Raw genomic sequence first — 21,434 nt, forward strand, 5'->3', positions numbered from 1 at the left:
AAGAACTGCAATATTATAGGCTAACATAATTGATCTTTTCCAGAGAAGATCTTTGCTAGAAGGAAAAAACAGGTTTAACCTTGGAAGAGGATTATTTTTCTGCTAGCATTATGCAATGGAATAAAGGAGAAACTACTCTATTAACGGCAAATAATACAGTGATAGGTGGCGTTGAAAACAAAACTGATATAAAATGTACATGCCAATGTATCTTAATCATAGCAAACAACAAACAACAAACAACCAACAATGAGAAAATGCATACCACATAGCAACAGCCAACAATAAGCACATGCATTGTGAAAACAGACTCATCCCATTGGAGAGAAGCATGGTGGAGAAAATCAAAATCCACCAGAATCAAAAAGAAATCAAGCACGCATTACACATAAAACATTTACCCTAAGTTCATGCATTAGAAAAATAAGTGAGGGCACCACATTTTCTAAAACTATAGTTTAAAGTTAGCAATCTGAGCATAGGTGCGAAGAGTATCTTAACCACGGCTCTGGTTTTAGCTGAAACTTGCTTTTTTAGATATAGCAGTACATAAAAACACAATGAACATCTGAATAAGAATTTATTCTTCTGAAATTAATATGGCATGGGACTGCTATGGACAATGATGGAACATTTATGGTGACACAGTTTTTAGAAATCTTTTTCATTATCATAGTGGATCTTAGGGAAAATGGACTTTCAATCAACTTCATAGTGGATCTTAGGGAAAAATTTCCTATGCCACTACAACACCGACAAGTGCGACCATGTTTTCATCAAAACAATATTACCAATTCTTTTGGTTGCAATGAAACACCGAAAACCTGGCTCGAGTACATTTGAACAATAACATTGTCGGCTATCTAAATACCTGTAAAATTACATACTCATATATCAAGCTTTCAAAGTATAAGTATTTTTCAGGTCTGGACAGAGTCAAGCGACTGAAAGAATATTATCCTTTTTAGTTAAAATTAAATAGCTTAATCTTCTATCAGATTTACATGGGCCTTAGGGTATAATTCGTGAAAACAGAGTAACTAGTGATAATCAAATCCATTACTGCATGAAGGTACTTTTTTCACATGATCATGCCATAAAGGCATTCCAGATTTGCAGAAGAAAGGTAGGAAACTCCTACAAAGCAGTAAGCAAAACACCTAGATTCAGAGCAGCTGGGAACGAATAAATTCAGAAATAGATAATTAGTAAACATTGAGATTGCACGTGTTCTATTGCTACCTGCCTTCTCTTGTTAAGTAACTTATTCAAAGACAGATAGTAGCTCACTGATAAGTAGGTGGTGATGTTCTAGATGCTCGTCCCTTCTCACCTTGGGCTCTCTGAATAAGTGAATATGTATTACCAAATCCAATGATCGCTAGCTCCATGAAGATCACACCTGTACCACTGCAAGCAAGCAAGCCAGCTGTTAGATCTATTTGTCCATATAAGATAGGAGTAGGAATACATGCATATCCTGCTATATGTCACTCAAAATTTCATTTTTCAAATATGCTAGCCTGCTAATTGCATTGGGACAAATTTGTAGAAGAAGCTAATCAGGGCATATCCAATGCAAGAGTGCTTGTTCGGCGCTTAGGCAATAAAAAATAATAATAACGGAAGTAGCATCGATCTAGCAGTCTGCAACAAATGATGCATGTCAAACGCAAAACAGATTAACCAAATGAACTACTTACGCTCTGGCAAGGTCAAGAGCTATCTGTATACCCTGTCTTGGGATATATGGGCCAGCAACAACATACTACATGTAGTATTGTCTAGGCTAATGAGGTAAGATTATCCACTGCTGAGTTACTTTTCATTTTGCCCTTCAATTCAAGTGCTTACAGAACAACACATGCATTTTTTTCAACCCTACAACAGTCCAATTTTTTTCAAAGAGGGTTTAAATCGATTTCTTTTGCAAGCGATGCGTACATACAGTTTGGGGAAATAGGTGAACACAGAGCAACAACTCCTTGACGAATCAGTAATCAAATGTAACGGAATGATGAGGTGAAAAAGTTGGTTCAGCCTGTGTCTGAATCATTCAGCCTCTCATTATTTTGAGAAAATAGGCTCAAGACAAGGTATCATCTATCAGCCTGCTTAGGCTCAAGACAAGGTATCATCTATCAGCCTGCTTAAGTGAGTTTCGTAGTGGAGTGTTCCTTGCAGTTCAGGAGCACACCATGGATTCTTGGTCATTCAAATAAAGAGCCCTTTCTCACTTACTCTATTATAATGTGATTGCTAGATCACGTACTAAGTGTGTTGAAAAGAGAAGTTATTTTGCAGTCAAAATAAAAAACACGAGTAATCCAAACCAAACCAAGAGCTGAGGTGGTGACGAACACTCACCTCGACCTTGTCGAGCTTGCCCTTATTCAGAACCTTGAAAAGGGTGAATCCAGCGGGCATCTCAAACGACATCAACATCTCCAACCAAGTAGCAACTCAACTCACCTAGATCGAAGCACACGACACAATGAAATCAAAATTTAACGAAATGATGAGGTGAGAAAGATGGTTCAGCATGTGTCTGAATCATTCAGCCTCTCATTATTTTGGGAAAATAGGCTCAAGACAAGGTATCATCTATCAGCCTGCTTAAGTGAGTTTCGTAGTGGAGTGTTCCTTGCAGTTCAGGAGCACACCACGGATTCTTGGTCATTCAAATAAAGAGCCTTTTCTCACTTACTCTATTATAATGTGATTGCTAGATAAAGTACTAAGTGTGTTGAAAAGAGAACTTATTTTGCAGTCAAAATAAAAAAAACACGAGTAATCCAAACCATGTACAGGTATCATTTTCCTCAGGACCTTCTGTATATTCCTTTATCGCCCTCTAAATTTCTCTTTCACTTCTACCAGCGCACGCACATATATTGATTGAGTGCAAATAGAGCTAGCAATAGCAAACATATCCAAACCCAAAATGCAAAGAATCAGATTCAGTATAGAGAGAAGGATACCTTTGGGGCTACGACGTCACAAATAGGAGGCTGCAGCCAGTGTAAACCAAGGAGAAAGCAAATCGCTGGACTAGGAAAAGAAGGGCATGGTCAGGAAAATATATAACTTCTACTTACTACAATGGAAGAAGGAAACGGTTGCCAATACATAACTAAACAAAAAATGACGTTTGGGGGAACAATATATGAAATACTAATAATAGAATCCAAAAGAAGTTGCATTATCAAAAACCCTAATAATCAACAAAATCAAAGTAATCTTCCTTGCCTCTATAGCACATGCCTCAACCTTATAAGGCATAACATGAAACCATGTCTTCGAAATTGAAACATAATCAAACCGCTCTTAAATATCTGAAACACACATCGTATTCCTCCCCAAGGCTGCTATTATCCAACTACGATGGTCTAATCAGATTCACATGCCACGACCACACACAACAATCACATAGTATGTTACTTGGCCCTAGTTACTTCAAGTAGTTTTAACAAAATACATGTTACCTCCTCTGATCCATATTAATTTTCATTGATTTAGTACACTACTAAATCAGCGACAACTAATATGGATTAGAGGGAGTACTTTCTTTTGACTACCTTATGTGGAGCAAAGGCCACACAGTCCTTTATTTCAATCAAAGGAAATATATACAAACAGAGAATAAACAGTCCCAAGAGAAAAGAAAGAAAGAGAAAAAAGAACCCTGAAGTTCTTACCATTTGAGTTGCTGAACTACTTGCGGAACTAAAGGTGCGAAGGCCATAGGTAGGAACCACTATCTCAGGCGTTGGCAACTTCGCCTCTTGTTTATCAAATTAGTATGTACTCCTATACCATCACGAGGAAGAGGTGGAATGGCGGTAACCTGTTTAACAAATGATTAATGTAATCACATTTGTTTCCTAAACTGCAGTTAAAGTATTAACAAGTATCATGCATACACAGATTGATTTTCTTTCATAGGAAAACTGATTTGTACTTCATGAGCCAAAACCAAAATAACAATGGATCCCCGTCTTATAGTACAGCCAACCTGCCTTCACCGCCGATAAATCAAATCTACCAAAACATACGGACAAATTTACAGTTTAGAGAGGGATGATCTTGCACACACCTCAAGCAAAATGACATGTGCAAACACCAGACAGGTTGATATGGTCGTTGAGGAGAAATATTCTAATGGAGAAAGCCATAGAAAAATCTGATAGAAACGAAGTCAACCACCAACTTAGCACTTTGTAAAATTGGGAATAGAGCAATAGGAGGAAAGTAGAGAAACCATACACATCATAGCAAGGATGTACTTCTGACAGCCGTGCATAGAGCAACACATCCTCGGCACCTTTCTCTTTGCTGCTGCAAAACAGGAGCCAGTGGTGAGGCGCCAGCCGGCCGGCATCACCTTCACCTTTCCCACTCCTCCTCAAATCTGTTAGCAATGCCTGACCTCCGCCCACCCTTCCCTCTCCTCTGCAACGGCTCGCTCTCTCCTCGATCTCAACCAATACATTAGCCTGAAGCTTAACACCTAATAATAAGATTTCAGAATAATCAATAATTTTTACAAAGAAACCTGTAGCTGCAGCAAGAGGTTTATGACTAAATTAACATGTAGTTAAATGAGCTTAAGCACACAAAAATAATAGTTTGAGGTTAGTACATCTACGTAGTTGCTGATAGATCACTAAATTCTCAGATATGTCAGTACAATACTTTCAGATATGTCAGTACAATAATCTTAATCCCCATCAACAACATATCAGATAGATTTACATCCTCGAACCTGCACCAATCCAGAAGTTAAATGAAAATCTATATTGGCCGATAACACATGAATATTCCAACGTTAGTCCTATCTGAAGCCATCTTCAGTTGACCAGAGAACCACAAAGGCAAAACGTGAGAGAGAGAGAAAATGAGTGCGGGAGAGGGAGGGAGATGGTTGGGGGCTCACATACACTCCTGCAGCCGTGAAGACACCTAAAGGACAGCGCTAGGGTCTGCTGCGGGCCAGACACGAAGGATGATGTCGTGCCGAGCCGACTACCTGGCTGGCATCTGCTCCTCTCTGGTTGAGCCCCTCCTCTCGGGATTCTCGGGGCGAGGTGTCTCCTCCTCATGTGGCTTCCTCGCGGCCTGAGCAGATGAGAATCTCGAGCAGCAAGGGACGAAGGATGAATTGGGGAGACCGTGGAGAAGGTTGGAACGGAAGGAAACTGGCCACCTGCATGGACAAAGTCAGTGGACGGAGGAACATAGTAGTCGATCGCGGGCGAGATGAAGACGGGCGCGTCGGCCGACAGGCGGCATGCGCCGTCCCCCTGGCGGCGGGAGAGCGGCACGAACTCCTCTGCGGAGGGGTTCCGCACGTCACTCTTGTACTCCCTGACCCCGTCCTCCCTGGCGTTGGCTGCCGCCGCCCCGCCCGCGGCCGCCGCATCGGCCCTCTCCACGCCCGCCCCGGCCGCCGCCGGCACGGCGTCGGCGCGGATCGGGCCCTCCACGAAGGTCGGATGGAGCAGGAGCAGCGACCACGGGATCGTAGGAAAGGGACCTAGGGTTTGTGGCGGCTGAGGGAGAGAGATCGAGGAGGGAGGGAGGGTTGCAGAGTGCGGGCGATTGGATTGGGCCGAGGGGCTTTCGACGGCAGGGTTACCCACGCCCCCGCAAATGGCGCGACGTGCACGCGACGTGCGGGGAGAGGGTGCACTCGCACCTCGAAACGGCTTACCCAGCCAATAGGCACAAGAGCCCACCGGTCATTTGCCATGCAAACTTACCACACGGTCAAAACCAGCAGCGAGAGCAACGAGCATCTAACGGTCAAAACAAAGTCAAAGACCAGTTTGACCACGATCGAACGACCATCGAAGGAAGCGATCGGGGGAGCCTTCTCCATGCGAGTTGGCTAGCCTCATTATTGTTTTAAATAAGTGAAGCACTAGAGCAATTTCATAGCTCGAAAAGATTTAAGTGAAGCATAGAGAGCAATTCTAGCAAATCATAGCATAATTTTGGCTCTCTCAAATATGTGTGTCCAGCAAAAATACTTGACTTAAAATAAAAAATAAAACAAGCAAAGACTCATATCATACAAGATGCTCCAAGCAAAACACATGATATGTGATGAATAAAAATATAGCTTTAAGTAGAATATCGATGGTTGTTAGAAGAAAGAGGGGATGCCACTCGGGCATCCCCAAGCTCAGTTGCTTGCTTCTTTTTAAGACAATGGCTTGGTATGCCATGAGGCATCCCAAGCTTCGGCTTTTCTTACTCCTTATTCCTTTATCCATCATGATCTCACCCAAAACTTGAAAACTTCAATCACACAAAACTCAACAAAACCTTCGTGAAATCCGTTAGTATAAGAAAACCAATCTTTACTTTAAGTACTGTAGAAAACCCATTCAATTTTTGTTATTGCATTATATCTACTGTATTATAAATTTACCATGGCTTATACCCTCCAATACAAATCATAGATTCATCAAAATAAACACACAATGCGAAGAAAACAGAATCTGTCAAAAACACAACAATCTGTAAAGACGCGAATTGTTCTCATATTTATGTAGCTCCAAACATTCTTAAAAATTAGGACAACATAGGCAATTTTTATATCAATCTTGTGTAAAAAATTCTAAACTTTTCGTCACTTATGTGATTTTTGAAAATTATTTTACTGGATGCATAAGTTTCTATTTTTCAACAAGATCAAATCAACTATCACGGAAGGTATCCCAAAGGCTTTACTTGGCAAAAACACTAACTAGAACATAAAAAAACACAATCATAGCACTATCATAGTTGTTCAAATACTCAAGAACAGAAAGAGAAAGACAAAAATAAATTTTATTTATTGGGTTGCCTCCCAACAAGCGATATCGTTTCATGCCCCTAGCTAGGCATAATGCAAAGATCTAAGTGTTGTCATCTTTATTTCTAAATCCATAAGATGCCCTCAGGATTGATTCATATGGTGGCTTAATTGTTGTTCCAGGGAAGTGTTCCATACCCTTCCTTAGCAGAAATTGAAATTTAATATTGCCTTCTTTCATATCAATCATGACACCAATAGTACGTAAAAATGGTCTACCAAGTATAATTGGACAAGACGGTTGCAATCAATATCAAGAACAATAATCAATGGGAACATAATTCCTATTGGCAAGGATAAGAACATCACTAATTCTTCCCATACGCTTTTTAATAGTAGAATCTGCCAAGTGCAAATTTAAAGAACATTCTTTGATATCGGTAAGACCAGGCACATCACATAAAGATTTCAGAATTGTAGAAACACTAGCACCCAAGTCACATAAAGCAAAACACTCATAATTTTTAATCTTGACTTTGATAGTAGGTTCCCATTCATTATGTAATTTTCTATTAATTGAAATCTCTAATTACAACTTTTCTTCCAAAGCTTTCATCATAGCATCAAAGATAAGTTTAGTAAAAGCTTTATTTTGTTCATAAGCATGGGGTGAATTTATCATGGATTGCAACAAAGAAATACAATCAATCAAAGAACAATTATCATAATTAAAGCCTTTGTAATCCAAAAGAGTGGGCACATCACTAGTTAAAGTTTTGACCTCTCCAAACCCACTTTTATAATTATTTCAACAAGATTTTGACCCTCCAAATTCTCGGGATGCCTTCTAACTAAAGTTGACTCTTGTTCAATCCCTTTTTCATCAATCTTAATTTACTAAACAAGGAATCAATAGAAGAAACACCAATCATTTTAAGATCTTCGTTTTTATCTTCTAACGAGATTGGTTTAGCGGCCATTTGGTTTACTAGGGTAGCTTGTGCTTCAGATATTTTGCCTAGCAAACTTTCAGCAAAAGCATACTTAGATTGGAGATTACAAACTTCTCTACTAATATTATCAAGTTGTTTTGTTATACTCCCTCCGTCCCGAAATACTTGTCGGAGGAATGGATGTATCTAGACGTATTTTAGTTCTAGATACATCCATTTTTGTGCATTTCTCCGACGAGTATTTCCAGACGGAGGGAGTAGCATCTAGCACAACGGAGTGCTCCTTAAGTTCTTTGGTAAAATATCTATTGTGCTCAAATTGTATAGTCATATATTTCTTAGTACTTTTCTCAATTTAAAGCAAAATATTAGGGTAAGGAACATCATAACATTTTATTTGAGGCACCATGACTATGCAAAAAAGATTGCACTAATAAATAGATCTGACGAGAAAAAGGAGAACAAAAAGCGGGCGAATAAAACGACAAATTTTTGTGAAGTGGGGGAGATGAAAACGAGTGGGAAATAGCAAATAATGTAAATTGCAAGGAGATGAGATTTGTGATTAGGAACCTAGTAGATGTTGATGATGCTTCCCCGGCAACGGCACCAGAAATTCCTTCTGATGCGGCTTGAACTACGCCGGTATTTCCCGAAAGAGGAAGGGATGATGCAGCACAACTACGGTAGGTATTTCCCTCAGTGATGAGACCAAGGTTATCGAACCAGTAGGAGAACAACGCAACACTACATAAATGGTACCTGCACACAAAGAACAAATACTATTGCAACCCGACGTAAAAGAGGGGTTGTCAATCCCTCCCGGGTAAAAAGATAGATAAAATTATAGTAGATTGGACAAATAAATCTCGCGGGTACGCGAGACAAAGTAAATAATGAAAAATTGCAGCAAGGTATTTTTGGGTTTTCGTATTAATAGATCTGAAAATAAAAGCAAATAAAAAATAGATCTCGAAGGCAAATATGATAAAGAAGAGACCCCGGGGCCGTAGATTTCACTAGTGGCTTCTCTCGAGAAAAATAGCATACAGTGGGTAAACAAATTACTGTTGGGCAATTGATAGAACTTCAAATAATCATGACGATATCCAGGCAATGATCATTATATAGGCATCACGTCCAAGATTAGTACACCAAATACCACTATTACTCCACACATCGACCCCTATCCAGCATGCATCTAGTGTATTAAGTTCATGGAGGAATGGAGTAATGCAATAAGAGCATTGACATGATGTAGACAAGATCTATTCATGTTATCCTTAATAGTAATGATACATATGTGTCATTTCCCCTTCTGTCACTGGGATTGAGCACCGAAAGATCGAACCCATCACAAATCACCTCTTCCCGTGGCAAGAAAAATCGATCTAGTCGGCCTAACTAAACCAAAGATTCAAAGAAGAAATACAAGGCTATAAGTAATCATGCATATAAGAGATCAAAAGACTCAAATAACTTTCATGGATAAAAACATAGATCTGATCATAAAATCGAAGTTCATCGGATCCCAACAAACATACCGCAAAAAGAGTTACATCAAATAGATCTCCAAGAGACCATTGTATAGAGAATCAAGAGAGAGAGAGAGAGAGAGAGAGAGAGAGAGAGGAAGCCATCTAGCTAATAACTACGGACCCGTAGGTCTACAATGAACTACTCATGCATCATCGGAGAGGCACCAATGAGGATGATGAACTCCTCCGCGATGGTGTCTAGATTGGATCTGTGGTTTCTGGAACTTGCGGCGGCTGGAATTGTGTTTCATCGACTCCCCTAGGGTTTTTGGAATATTGGGGTATTTATAGAGCAAAGAGGCGGTGTGGGAGGCCACCGAGGTGGGCACAACCCACCAGGGCGCACCTTGGCCCCCAGGCACGCCCAGGTTTGTTGTGCTCCCCTCGAGGCACCCCCTTGGTACTTCTTTGGCCCATCCTGTGTCTTCTGGCCTAGAAAAGTTCTCCAAAATGTTTTGCTGCGTTTGGACTCCGTTTGGTATTGATTTTCTGCGAAGTAAAAAACAAGCAGAAAACAATAACTGGCGCTGGGCACTATGTCGATAGGTTAGTCCCAAAAAATGATATAAAGTTGCTATAAAATGATTGTAAAACATCCAAGAATCATAATATTACAACATGGAACAATCAAAAATTATAGATACGTTGGAGACGTATCACCGGTGCACTCCGAAACTCTTCGGTGTCCGAATATCATCGTCCTATATAACAATGTTTACCTCCGGACCATTCCGGAGCTCCTCGTCATGTCCGTGATCTCATCTGGGACTCCGAATAACATTCGTTCACCAAATCATATAACTCATATAACATTATATCATCAACGAACGTTAAGCGTGCGGACCCTGCGGGTTCAAGAACTATGTAGACATGACCGAGACACCTCTCCAGTCAATAACCAATAGCGGAACCTGGATGCCCATTTTGGCTCCTACATATTCTACGAAGATCTTTATCGGTTGAACCTTATGACAACATACGTAATTCCCTTTGTCCATCGGTATGTTAATTACTTGCCCGAGATTCAATCGTAGGTATCTTCATACCTAGTTCAATCTCATTATCGGCAAGTCTCTTTACTCGTTCCATAATACATCATCTTGTAACTAACTCCATAGTCATTTGCTTGCAAGGCTTATTATGATGTGTATTACCGAGAGGGCCCAGAGATACCTCTCCGATACTCGGAGTGACAAATCCTAATCTCGATCTATGCCAACTCAACAAACACCTTCGGAGATACCTATAGAGCATATTTATGATCACCCAGTTATGTTGTGACGTTTGATAGCACACAAGGTATTCCTCCGGTATGCGGGAGTTGCATAATCTCATAGTTGAAGGAATATGTATTTGACATTAAAAAATCAAAAGCAATAAACTGAATGATCATATGCTAAGCTAACAGATGGGTCTTGTCCATCACATCATTCTCCTAATGATGTGATCCCGTTATCAAATGACAACACATGTCTATGGTTAGTAAACCTTAACCATCTTTGATCAACGATCTAGTCTAGTAGAGGCTTACTAGGGACACGATATTTGTTTATGTATTCACACATGTATTTAAGTTTCCGATCAATACAATTCTAGCATGAATAATAAACCTTTATCATGAATAAGGAAATATAAAATAACAACTTTATTATTGCCTCTAGGGCATATATCCTTCAGTCTCACTTGCACTAGAGTCAATAATCTAGATTAGATTGTAATGATTCTAACACCCATGGAGTCTTGGTGTTGATCATGTTTTGCTCGCGGAAGAGGCTTAGTCAATGGGTCTGCCACATTCAGATCCGTATGTATTTTGCAAATCTCTATGTCTCCATCCTTGACCTTTTCACGAATGGAGTTGAAGCGTATCTTGATGTGTTTGGTTCTCTTGTGAATCCTGGATTCCTTCGCCAAGGCAATTGCTCCAGTGTTGTCACAAAAGATTTTCATTGGACTCGATGCATTGGGTATTACACCCAGATCAGATATGAACTCCTTCATCCAGACTCCTTCATGTGCTGCTTCCGAAGAAGCTATGTACTCTGCTTCACACGTAGATCCCGCCACGACACTCTGCTTGGAACCGCACCAACTGACAGCACCACCATTCAATATAAATACATATCTGGTTTGTGACTTAGATTCATCCGGATCAGTGTCGAAGCTAGCATCGATGTAACCATTTACGACGAGCTCTTGGTCACCTCCATAAATGAGAAACATATCCTTGTGTCACATCCCTAGCTTCAGGCATTGCTCTAGGTTAGCTTCATGTGTGCATCATGTCTATATTTTGAAACTTGAATTGAGGAATATTGGAAGCCTCAAAACCCTAAATAAAAGAGGGGCAAAAACCCTAGAAATCTTATTCATTGCTCCAAAAGGCTCTTCTTAAATGTTTGATAATTTTTGGTAAGGGTTCTGGTCCCAACCAAAATATTGAACATTTTTAAGGATTTATCTTTGGGACTTTGAATTTAAATCATTAGCTATTTGAATTTGAATTATATTCATATAATTAGAATATAATTTCAAATACCCCTGAAATATTTTATGAGCTTTTGGAAAAGTCCATCTAGCCAAATAAAATTATTCAGAGGAGTTTTTGGCATTGTTTGAATTTGTTTAAAATTCAAAACAGTGGCAAAATAAATTAAATAAAACAAACAGAAAAAAATAAAAAGAGCAAAGGTTACCTGGCCTTACCGTGCAGCCCACCAGAGCCTGGCCCAGCTCCATCTGGCCGGCCCAGCCGGCCCAGCCCACCTCCTCCCCCTTGTCCTCTTCCTCCTCTGCCAGGAGGACGAACAGAGGCGAGGCGTGGCGCGCGCCCGAGAGGCCTCGGCCACCTCCTGCTTCCCCCCTGGCCACCTCCTGCCTGGTTGCCTCCCTCCTCGACGCCCGGAGACGCCACGCACTCCCCCTCGCCCCCTGCACCTCTCCTCTCTCCCCCTGGACCCCATTCCCTCCTCTGCTTCCCTCTCGCGCACACCACCGAGCGGAGCTCGCCGTCATCGTCGCCGTACCCATGGCCACCGCCACCCCCTCTCCTCCCCGACGTGCTCCTGAGCTCCGCAGTGCCTCCCTCGACCTTCCCGTCGACTCACGCGACCGGAGAAGCCCCGAAGCGCCGTCCCGACGCTTTTCCCCTCCTCGGCCACCGAGGACCGCCGCCGTCGATTCGCCGGACCCCGTGCCTCCCCTGCCTCGCCAGCAGCACCAGAAGAACCGCGGTGAGCCGCTGCATCGTTTCCCCCATGCCTCGTTGCCTAATTCGCCCCCTAGCCGCTCCCTCCACCGGAGCCGAGACGCTCCGCCGCACGGGCTCGTCGCCGGTGAAGCTCCGGTGACCTTTTGGTCCCACGCATGCGTCCGTTGCACTCGTTGCGTCCCGTAGAGTAAAACTAGCGCGACAACCGTCTTGTTTGCACACCGCAGCGCCGGTCCCGCGAACCCCCGAGCTCCGGCCGCCGCCGGGGTCGATGCCGCGCTCAACTCCGGCCACCCCACGCCCTCTCGTGGGTCCCCCTAGATGCGCGGGAGCACGGGCTCACTCTTGGTGCCCTCAGCGCGACCAGCCGCGGGCCGTAGCGCCGTCCCGAGCAACTCCGGCGAGGTCTCGCCGTCGCCGTGGTCGCCGGCGTCACTCGCCGACGTGGCCACTTAATTAGGACGTAAACACCCCGCTAATCACCCACTAGAGCCACTGCCAAGTGGGCCCCCGTGCCTAATTAATTAATTTAACCTCTCTGTTAAATTAGCACTAATCTCAGAGGGCCCCGCCTGTCACCGTTGACTTTGCCATGTCAGCATTGACCGGACCCACCAGTCAGCCTCTGTCCCTGCCTGTTACACTGACGTGCGGGTCCCAGCCGTCAGGTTTGACCTGGACCAGCCACGTTGACCTGCTGACGTCACTAATACGTCATGCTGACGCAGTATTTGTTTCTGGAATTAAAATAAATCAAAAATGATTTATTATTTCCAGAAAATAGCTAAAACTTCAATAAATCATAGAAAATTAACCGTAACTCCAAATTAAATAAATTATATATGAAAAATTATCAGAAAAATTCAAGGAATCCATCTGTACCATTTTCATGCATGTTAGAACAACTTATCACTACTGTTTAGGACAAATGAAGTGAATGGCATTTGAATAATCACATATGGAGTTTGAATTTGAATCTTGTATTCAAACCAACTTCATTTAATCTATTGCTAGTTGCATTAGCTCATAACACATTCATTTTGCCATGTCATGACCATGCATCATATTGTGCATTGCATTGATTGTGTTCCCTTCTGTGTTGCCGGTATTTGTCCCCTCTCGATAGACGTGATACCGATGATGTGATCGTTGACACTGATGAAGACTCAATGTTATCTTCAGAAGTGCCAGGCAAGCAAAACCCCCTTGTTCATTCCGATACAATCCTACTCTCTCGCTCCTGCTCTCTTTTACTGCATTAGGACAACACCGATTCATCTGTTACTTGCTGCGGTAGCTGAACCCCTTTATCCTTTGCATGACCTGTCATTGCCACAGTAAATAGATGAAACCCACTAGCATGAGTAGGAGTTGTTTGAGCCCTGATGTGCCTACTCTTTCATGCTTGTTTGTCATGCCTGCTACTGCTTAGAGTTGAGTCAGGTCTGATTCATCGGGGATGAATCAGAGGCGTGTGAACATGTCCTACTGTGTGTGAGCTAAGCGTGTGAACACGATTTGGTAAAGGTAGCGGTGAGAGGCCATGTAGGAGTACATGGTGGGTTGTCTCATTGAAGCCGTCCTCAGGAACTGAGTTCTGTGTTTGTGATCCATGATTCAGCTACTACCATACATTGGGCCCTGAAATATGACCCCGCTCGACTTCTTATTCACCCTAGTCCTCTGTCCAGGAGTTGCAAGTAGTTTCTGGTGTTTGTAGTATGCTGGAGGCCGTGGACAGCGCTGACCGTAGGGGTGGGCTGTGATGCGGTAGGCACGTGGCCGGGTAAACCGGGCACCCGTTTGGTGTCACGGAACCCTGTTCACATCGTTTGGGGCTGTGAGCGAAACTCCGGCCGGATCTCCTCATGGATGGAACCCGAATAGGCGATAAACCTGGACTAGAGACTTAGGTGTTTAGGTAGGTCGTGGTCTACACCCACGTCGGCTTTCGCTTGAAGTCTGCCGAGCACATGTCGTGTGCAGACGCTAAGTGGTGGAAACATGTATGAAGAAGTACACCCCTGCAGGGTTAACATCATCTATTCGAATAGCCGTGTCCGCGGAAAAGGACTTCTGGGTTGCTTATATCAGTTCATAGACAAGTGAAAGTGGATACTCTAAAATACGCAAGATAAGCGTGAGTGCTATGGATGGCGTTCTCGTAGGGAGACGGGAGCGGATCCATAGTGGTGTATTGATATGGTGAATATGTGGACTCGTGTGCGCCACCTCAAAAGAGTCGCTTGCAGTCGTAGTTTAGGATAGCCACCGAGTCAAAGCTGGCTTGCTGCAGTTAAACCCCACCATCCCCTTGTTGAAAATGATGCATATGTAGTTAGTTCTGATGTAAGTCTTGCTGGGTACATTTGTACTCACGTTTGCCTATTTTATGTTTTTGCAGAGAGACTTCAGTCTCACTAGTAGTTCCACGTGGACTTCGACGTTTAGCTTGTTACCTCAGCTACGATCTTGTGCCTCGGCAGGATCTGATAGATAGTCAGGCTTCTCAGCCTTTTACATTTATAGATGTCTGTACCCAGACATGATAGCTTCCGCTTGTGCTTTGATTTGTATGCTCTGATTGTTGGGTCATGAGACCCATGTTTGTAATATCTCGCTCCTCGGAGCCTATTGAATAAATTACTTAAGTCGTAGAGTCATGTTGTGATGCCATGTTGTATTTGCACATATCGAGCATATTGTGTGTATGTTATTGAAATGCTTGGTATGTGTGGGATCTGACCATCTAGTTGTTTATCTTTAGTAGCCTCTCTTACGGGGAAATGTCTCCTAGTGTTTCCACCGAGCCATGGTAGCTTGCTACTGCTCCGGAACACTTAGGCTGGCCGGCATGTGTCCTTCCTCGTTCCTGTGTCTGTCCCTTCGGGGAAATGTCACGCGATGAATACCGGAGTCCTGTTAGCCCGCTACAGCCCGGTTCACCGGAGTCCTGCTAGCCCAGTGCTACAGCCTGGATTCACTCGCTGATGACCGACACGTTCGATGCTGGGTCATGGATGCTGTCCCTGTAAGTCTGTGCCACTTTGGGTTTACGACTAGCCATGTCAGCCCGGGCTCCTTATCATATGGATGCTAGCGACACTGTCATATACGTGTGCCAAAAGGCGCAAACGGTCCCGGGCAAAGGTAAGGCGACACCCGTGGGAATACCGTGCGTGAGGCCGCAAAGTGATATGAGGTGTTACATGCTAGATCGATGTGGCATTGAGTCGGGGTCCTGACAGCGTTGGTATCAGAGCTTGACTGCCTGTAGGATTACCAAGCCAAACTGGTCGAAGTTGAGTCTAGAAATTCTTTAGTTATATAAGGGAATTGATTGTGGGATGGAACGTAAGGCTCTTTTTACTCCTTATACCTTATGCCTTCTGATCTAAGTCATCTTATCTTTCCTGCGGGGATTAAGAACTAGGCTATTTCTTCTTTCTATCAGGATCACGTGTTACTAATCAGTAGACTTATAAGATTGTTGGATTAAGCTTGAGTTCAGTTCCTACTACTTCCGTATGTTAATTGTTGATCTCAAAACCTTGATATTGTGCTTCTGAGTGGTTATGCCACCATTTTTGTGAATGTCTCAAATCTTTTCTGAGCATTTACAGCCGTTATGTTGTCCGAGTCATCCCAGGTTTCTAAGTAGTCTGATGCATTTGCAAATCCTTTCTTCCCGTTTCAATGTTCCCATGGGCCAGATTAACCACACTAATCAGTGAGTTGAGGTATTCTATTACCTTGACATTATGTTGGAGTTACTATTATGACCCTAGGTGTCTTAGGGGATCATCTAGTAATTTAGCCATGATTTGTGTTCCCAGTGTGATGATTCTGGCCATCATTCTCGAAAGCATCCCGTGATGCTACTTAGTAATAGGTATTCTGTTCCTGGGTTCTTGAACCCGAGATTCACTCTACCTACTTAATGTTGATAGTAATTGCTAGTGCCTTTAGGATATTAGTAACCTTTGCGTTAGTCCTTGAAGTCCGTGGTATCTTCTTCTTCCAAATACCATGAACTACTTATGGCAGAAGTTCCTCGTTGAACTGAAATATCACAACAAGAGTGCTCTCGATGAGTTCTCCATTCATAAATCGTGACTCTGCCAGTTCTACCTTTCTGCATGGGTTATCCGGAAGAAATATGTTGAACTTCGTTCGACATGCTAATCCATGCATCCACAACTCAGAAAATCATATGTTCTTTTGAGTTGTCCCATCTTAGTTGTTTCTGACCCTCGCCTATCAATTGATAGTCAAGAGTATGCGTGCATTCGTTCGTCGATGCCTATTACCCTTGTGGTCCGCCAAGCCATTCTATTTTAGAATGAATAGGAGAAACAAACTCCAGTACCTCATCCATATCTAGGATTGGGTCAAAGTAGTTGTATTCCGCAGATCAAATGCCAATCCAGCTTTTGGTTCTGTTCTACCTTGGAGTATTACCCCCTTCATGTCAGAATTGTCATGAGAACTGCACCAACTTTCATGAATTTTGACGTAGTAATACTTCTCACCATCATTAGTCATTCCTCGGCCATCGTGTTGATGCAACCGGAGTACCGACAAATGAATTGTGATGTGTGAAATCAATACTCCCAGCAACCTCATTGCTTGGTAGTTAAGGGACAATAATTTCATTCTTAGCGTGTTGGTTTTTGAATCATCCTTCTAAGACTGATCGTGCTACCTAGTCCTTATTTCGGTGCACCCTTCGATTGATGAGTTAGGATCTTGTCAAGTCCTCACTCATTTGATCATATCGTCTTGCCCTCAAAAGCGAGATTGTTCTCGAGCTTAGTAACATATCGGTGGTTCGTGATTTTTCGAATATCTTCTCGAAAGTATCACCAGGCTGTCACCTGACTGTTATGTTGAGCTCGTAATCAAGTTGGTTTCTTGTGAACCACCTTCTCTCCAAGAATCGGTGTTAGATATCCCTGAGCTAGTTGGTTAAGCTAGACAACAACTTGGAGAGTTGGAAGATAAAAGCTTGCCTGACTTAGTTCGTTCCAAAGGGATATTCTTGTGTAGTGTGTGTTGAAGAAAGATGATATCTTCATCGATTGGTCCTTGTGATCAGTTGCGGGACCTATTGTCTTATCAATCCTTTGATTTGAGTGTGGGCTATCGTCAAATCAAATCAGTACCAACGATGCTCGTAATGTTGTCTTATTCGTGGTTGATCCCTCGAGCATACACCATTACATCTTTGGTCTGACCAATGCTATCACCGTGTTCACTTAACTATGGAATTCCTTTTAAAAGGAAACCTAGATGAATTGTTATTGAGCCCATTGACAACATCCTTATCTCCTCCATGATTTTGTTGAACATTAAGTTAGTGTTGGAAACTTTTGAAGGCATTTGTTCATGCTAGCTCATGAAGCTTATGTTTGGATGAAGGTAGTGACTTCCTTTAATTCATGTGCATCTGATGCAAGTTGCCGCCGTGGATTCGAGAAAGTCAATGTTGTTTCCTTTGGAATCATCCCAAATCAGTCATGCATACGTGCGAAAGTATTCTGTGGTTCGGAGACTTGCAACCTCCATTCCATATGTGTTCCGTAGCACCCCAAGCCACTGACTGATTTGTTCGAGAAAAGGAGTTAAGTGTTAATCCATGGTAATGCACAAGACTTCGATACCCTCGTTGATGGTTCCCCCTCCTGAACTCGGTAGTGTTGTATTATAAGACTACTTTGTGGTCATGCTTGTCTGGGACAATGTGTTCACATGTTTGTAGCAGAACCAGCTCATGTTTTGGAGCTTACTATCGCAGTTCATTTCCCGAGAATCTCGCAACGTCATCTCGTCGATTTGTGTTGCAAACTTTCATTTTTCTTCCTAGACTCGATGAGTCTGGAATATCCTGACACCAACCAGATCTGAATCTCAGGCAGATATGATGGTTGGAATATTTCCCAAGAATTATAATATTGGTCGCGCGATAACCGGTAAAGTGGATGTCGTGGCCAACACACCCAGCCGGAAGACCTGTTATTATAATATCTTGATTGGAGAAGTTGGCCACCTCCCCATAGGGATTTCGTAGGGTTTACTCCCTAGTTGCCCCTATGGATTTCTGTGTTCCGAAGTCCGACCTTTTACTTGATGTTCTAGATATCAAACCATATCTATGGGTGGATTACGCTAGCACATCAAGGAGAACATTAGAAGCGGAGTGCTAAATGTCTCTCGGTCGATCATCCAGATTTTATTTCCTTGGCCCCGCCAAGGGTGAAATTTGAGAAGGTGTTATCTTCCTTTGCATCTGCATCCTCCATCACCATTCATCATGGTAGTAAGTTGTGTTACCGGATCCTTGACACGGATATTAGTAAAACCTTGATGAATGTGGAAATGCTCAAGTTCTTGAGAGCACGCACAAGCGCTACGTGTTATCATCGGCACTAACTGGGTTTGCTCTCAGTTTCCTCGGCAATGCTATGACCTATTCAAACAGTGAATTCACTCTTTATTGTTGGGTTCTTCCCCAGTTACCAGAATCATTCCTAGCATTTGCATTTTGTTCCTAGCTTGCACCGCCAATGTGCCATCCTACCATGGGTCTCTTCCATTTCCGGTGGCAAGGAAATTCATCCATTACGTTGTCTTCAACAAGGTAATCCACATCATCCAAGTCCGAGTATGCCATTCTACCGACCCCTTCCAAACGATCGTTGTGAATTGCCTTAGGCTGGTATGAAGAGTTTCAATGATCTCTGAATCAAAAGTAATTCTTTTTGCCACTTAAGGGGATATATCCACAAGTCACCTTCCCTAAGGTGCATCGTTATGGTATCATGGCAACTCAACTCCTCGCTACGTTGACAATCGTTTACCACCTTCTTAGGTGTGGAATTGTTGTCTACCTAGCGAACCTCGTCATCTGCTTCACTCCAATTCCTATGGATGTGTACTTCGTCTCTCAGCTCGAGAGATGCTGTTGTGTCTCATTCCGGGAGTTAATCCTGAGTTGTTCGATCTTCGAGAAGACCGATCCTTCCAGAGTTTTCCTTTCCTCTTCTTGTCATGATTAGCTGGAGTTCTCAGAGCAAGACGACAAGACAAAGATGGTGTTCAAATCAACGTTCATTTGAAGTGCAACCTGGATCGTGAAGATTATACTAGTTTGCGTTTCCCCTTCATCCTACCCTACGCTTGAATCTCGAGACGAGATTCTTGCTTAGTGGGGGTGAGTTGTCACATCCCTAGCTTCAGGCATTGCTCTAGGTTAGCTTCATGTGTGCATCATGTCTATATTTTGAAACTTGAATTGAGGAATATTGGAAGCCTCAAAACCCTAAATAAAAGAGGGGCAAAAACCCTAGAAATCTTATTCATTGCTCCAAAAGGCTCTTCTTAAATGTTTGATAATTTTTGGTAAGGGTTCTGGTCCCAACCAAAATATTGAACATTTTTAAGGATTTATTTTTGGGACTTTGAATTTAAATCATTAGCTATTTGAATTTGAATTATATTCATATAATTAGAATATAATTTCAAATACCCCTGAAATATTTTATGAGCTTTTGGAAAAGTCCATCTAGCCAAATAAAATTATTCAGAGGAGTTTTTGGCATTGTTTGAATTTGTTTAAAATTCAAAACAGTGGCAAAATAAATTAAATAAAACAAACAGAAAAAAATAAAAAGAGCAAAGGTTACCTGGCCTTACCGTGCAGCCCACCAGAGCCTGGCCCAGCTCCATCTGGCCGGCCCAGCCGGCCCAGCCCACCTCCTCCCCCTTGTCCTCTTCCTCCTCTGCCAGGAGGACGAACAGAGGCGAGGCGTGGCGCGCGCCCGAGAGGCCTCGGCCACCTCCTGCTTCCCCCCCTGGCCACCTCCTGCCTGGTTGCCTCCCTCCTCGACGCCCGGAGACGCCACGCACTCCCCCTCGCCCCCTGCACCTCTCCTCTCTCCCCCTGGACCCCATTCCCTCCTCTGCTTCCCTCTCGCGCACACCACCGAGCGGAGCTCGCCGTCATCGTCGCCGTACCCATGGCCACCGCCACCCCCTCTCCTCCCCGACGTGCTCCTGAGCTCCGCAGTGCCTCCCTCGACCTTCCCGTCGACTCACGCGACCGGAGAAGCCCCGAAGCGCCGTCCCGACGCTTTTCCCCTCCTCGGCCACCGAGGACCGCCGCCGTCGATTCGCCGGACCCCGTGCCTCCCCTGCCTCGCCAGCAGCACCAGAAGAACCGCGGTGAGCCGCTGCATCGTTTCCCCCATGCCTCGTTGCCTAATTCGCCCCCTAGCCGCTCCCTCCACCGGAGCCGAGACGCTCCGCCGCACGGGCTCGTCGCCGGTGAAGCTCCGGTGACCTTTTGGTCCCACGCATGCGTCCGTTGCACTCGTTGCGTCCCGTAGAGTAAAACTAGCGCGACAACCGTCTTGTTTGCACACCGCAGCGCCGGTCCCGCGAACCCCCGAGCTCCGGCCGCCGCCGGGGTCGATGCCGCGCTCAACTCCGGCCACCCCACGCCCTCTCGTGGGTCCCCCTAGATGCGCGGGAGCACGGGCTCACTCTTGGTGCCCTCAGCGCGACCAGCCGCGGGCCGTAGCGCCGTCCCGAGCAACTCCGGCGAGGTCTCGCCGTCGCCGTGGTCGCCGGCGTCACTCGCCGACGTGGCCACTTAATTAGGACGTAAACACCCCGCTAATCACCCACTAGAGCCACTGCCAAGTGGGCCCCCGTGCCTAATTAATTAATTTAACCTCTCTGTTAAATTAGCACTAATCTCAGAGGGCCCCGCCTGTCACCGTTGACTTTGCCATGTCAGCATTGACCGGACCCACCAGTCAGCCTCTGTCCCTGCCTGTTACACTGACGTGCGGGTCCCAGCCGTCAGGTTTGACCTGGACCAGCCACGTTGACCTGCTGACGTCACTAATACGTCATGCTGACGCAGT

The 21,434-nt window shown here is 43.9% G+C and overlaps 1 protein-coding gene across 1 annotated transcript in view; it reads right to left on the bottom strand.

Moving 5' to 3' along the window:
* Positions 1-867: 867 nt before the first annotated feature.
* LOC123139244 (uncharacterized) overlaps positions 868-21,434 on the bottom strand; it is an 82,456-nt gene continuing 61,889 nt past the window's right edge. The window contains exons 4-10 of the mRNA XM_044559040.1: positions 5,763-5,798; positions 4,937-5,708; positions 4,267-4,510; positions 3,699-3,847; positions 2,982-3,046; positions 2,368-2,472; positions 868-1,410 (exon numbers count right to left, since the gene is read on the bottom strand). Coding sequence (XP_044414975.1) covers positions 3,811-3,847; positions 4,267-4,510; positions 4,937-5,708; positions 5,763-5,798 — 1,089 coding nt within the window. The 3' untranslated portion in view covers positions 868-1,410; positions 2,368-2,472; positions 2,982-3,046; positions 3,699-3,810. The remainder of the gene's footprint in view (positions 1,411-2,367; positions 2,473-2,981; positions 3,047-3,698; positions 3,848-4,266; positions 4,511-4,936; positions 5,709-5,762; positions 5,799-21,434) is intronic.

This window comes from Triticum aestivum, chromosome 6B (genome assembly GCF_018294505.1).
Source record: "Triticum aestivum cultivar Chinese Spring chromosome 6B, IWGSC CS RefSeq v2.1, whole genome shotgun sequence".
In the NCBI taxonomy this organism is placed as follows: Eukaryota; Viridiplantae; Streptophyta; class Magnoliopsida; order Poales; family Poaceae; genus Triticum; species Triticum aestivum.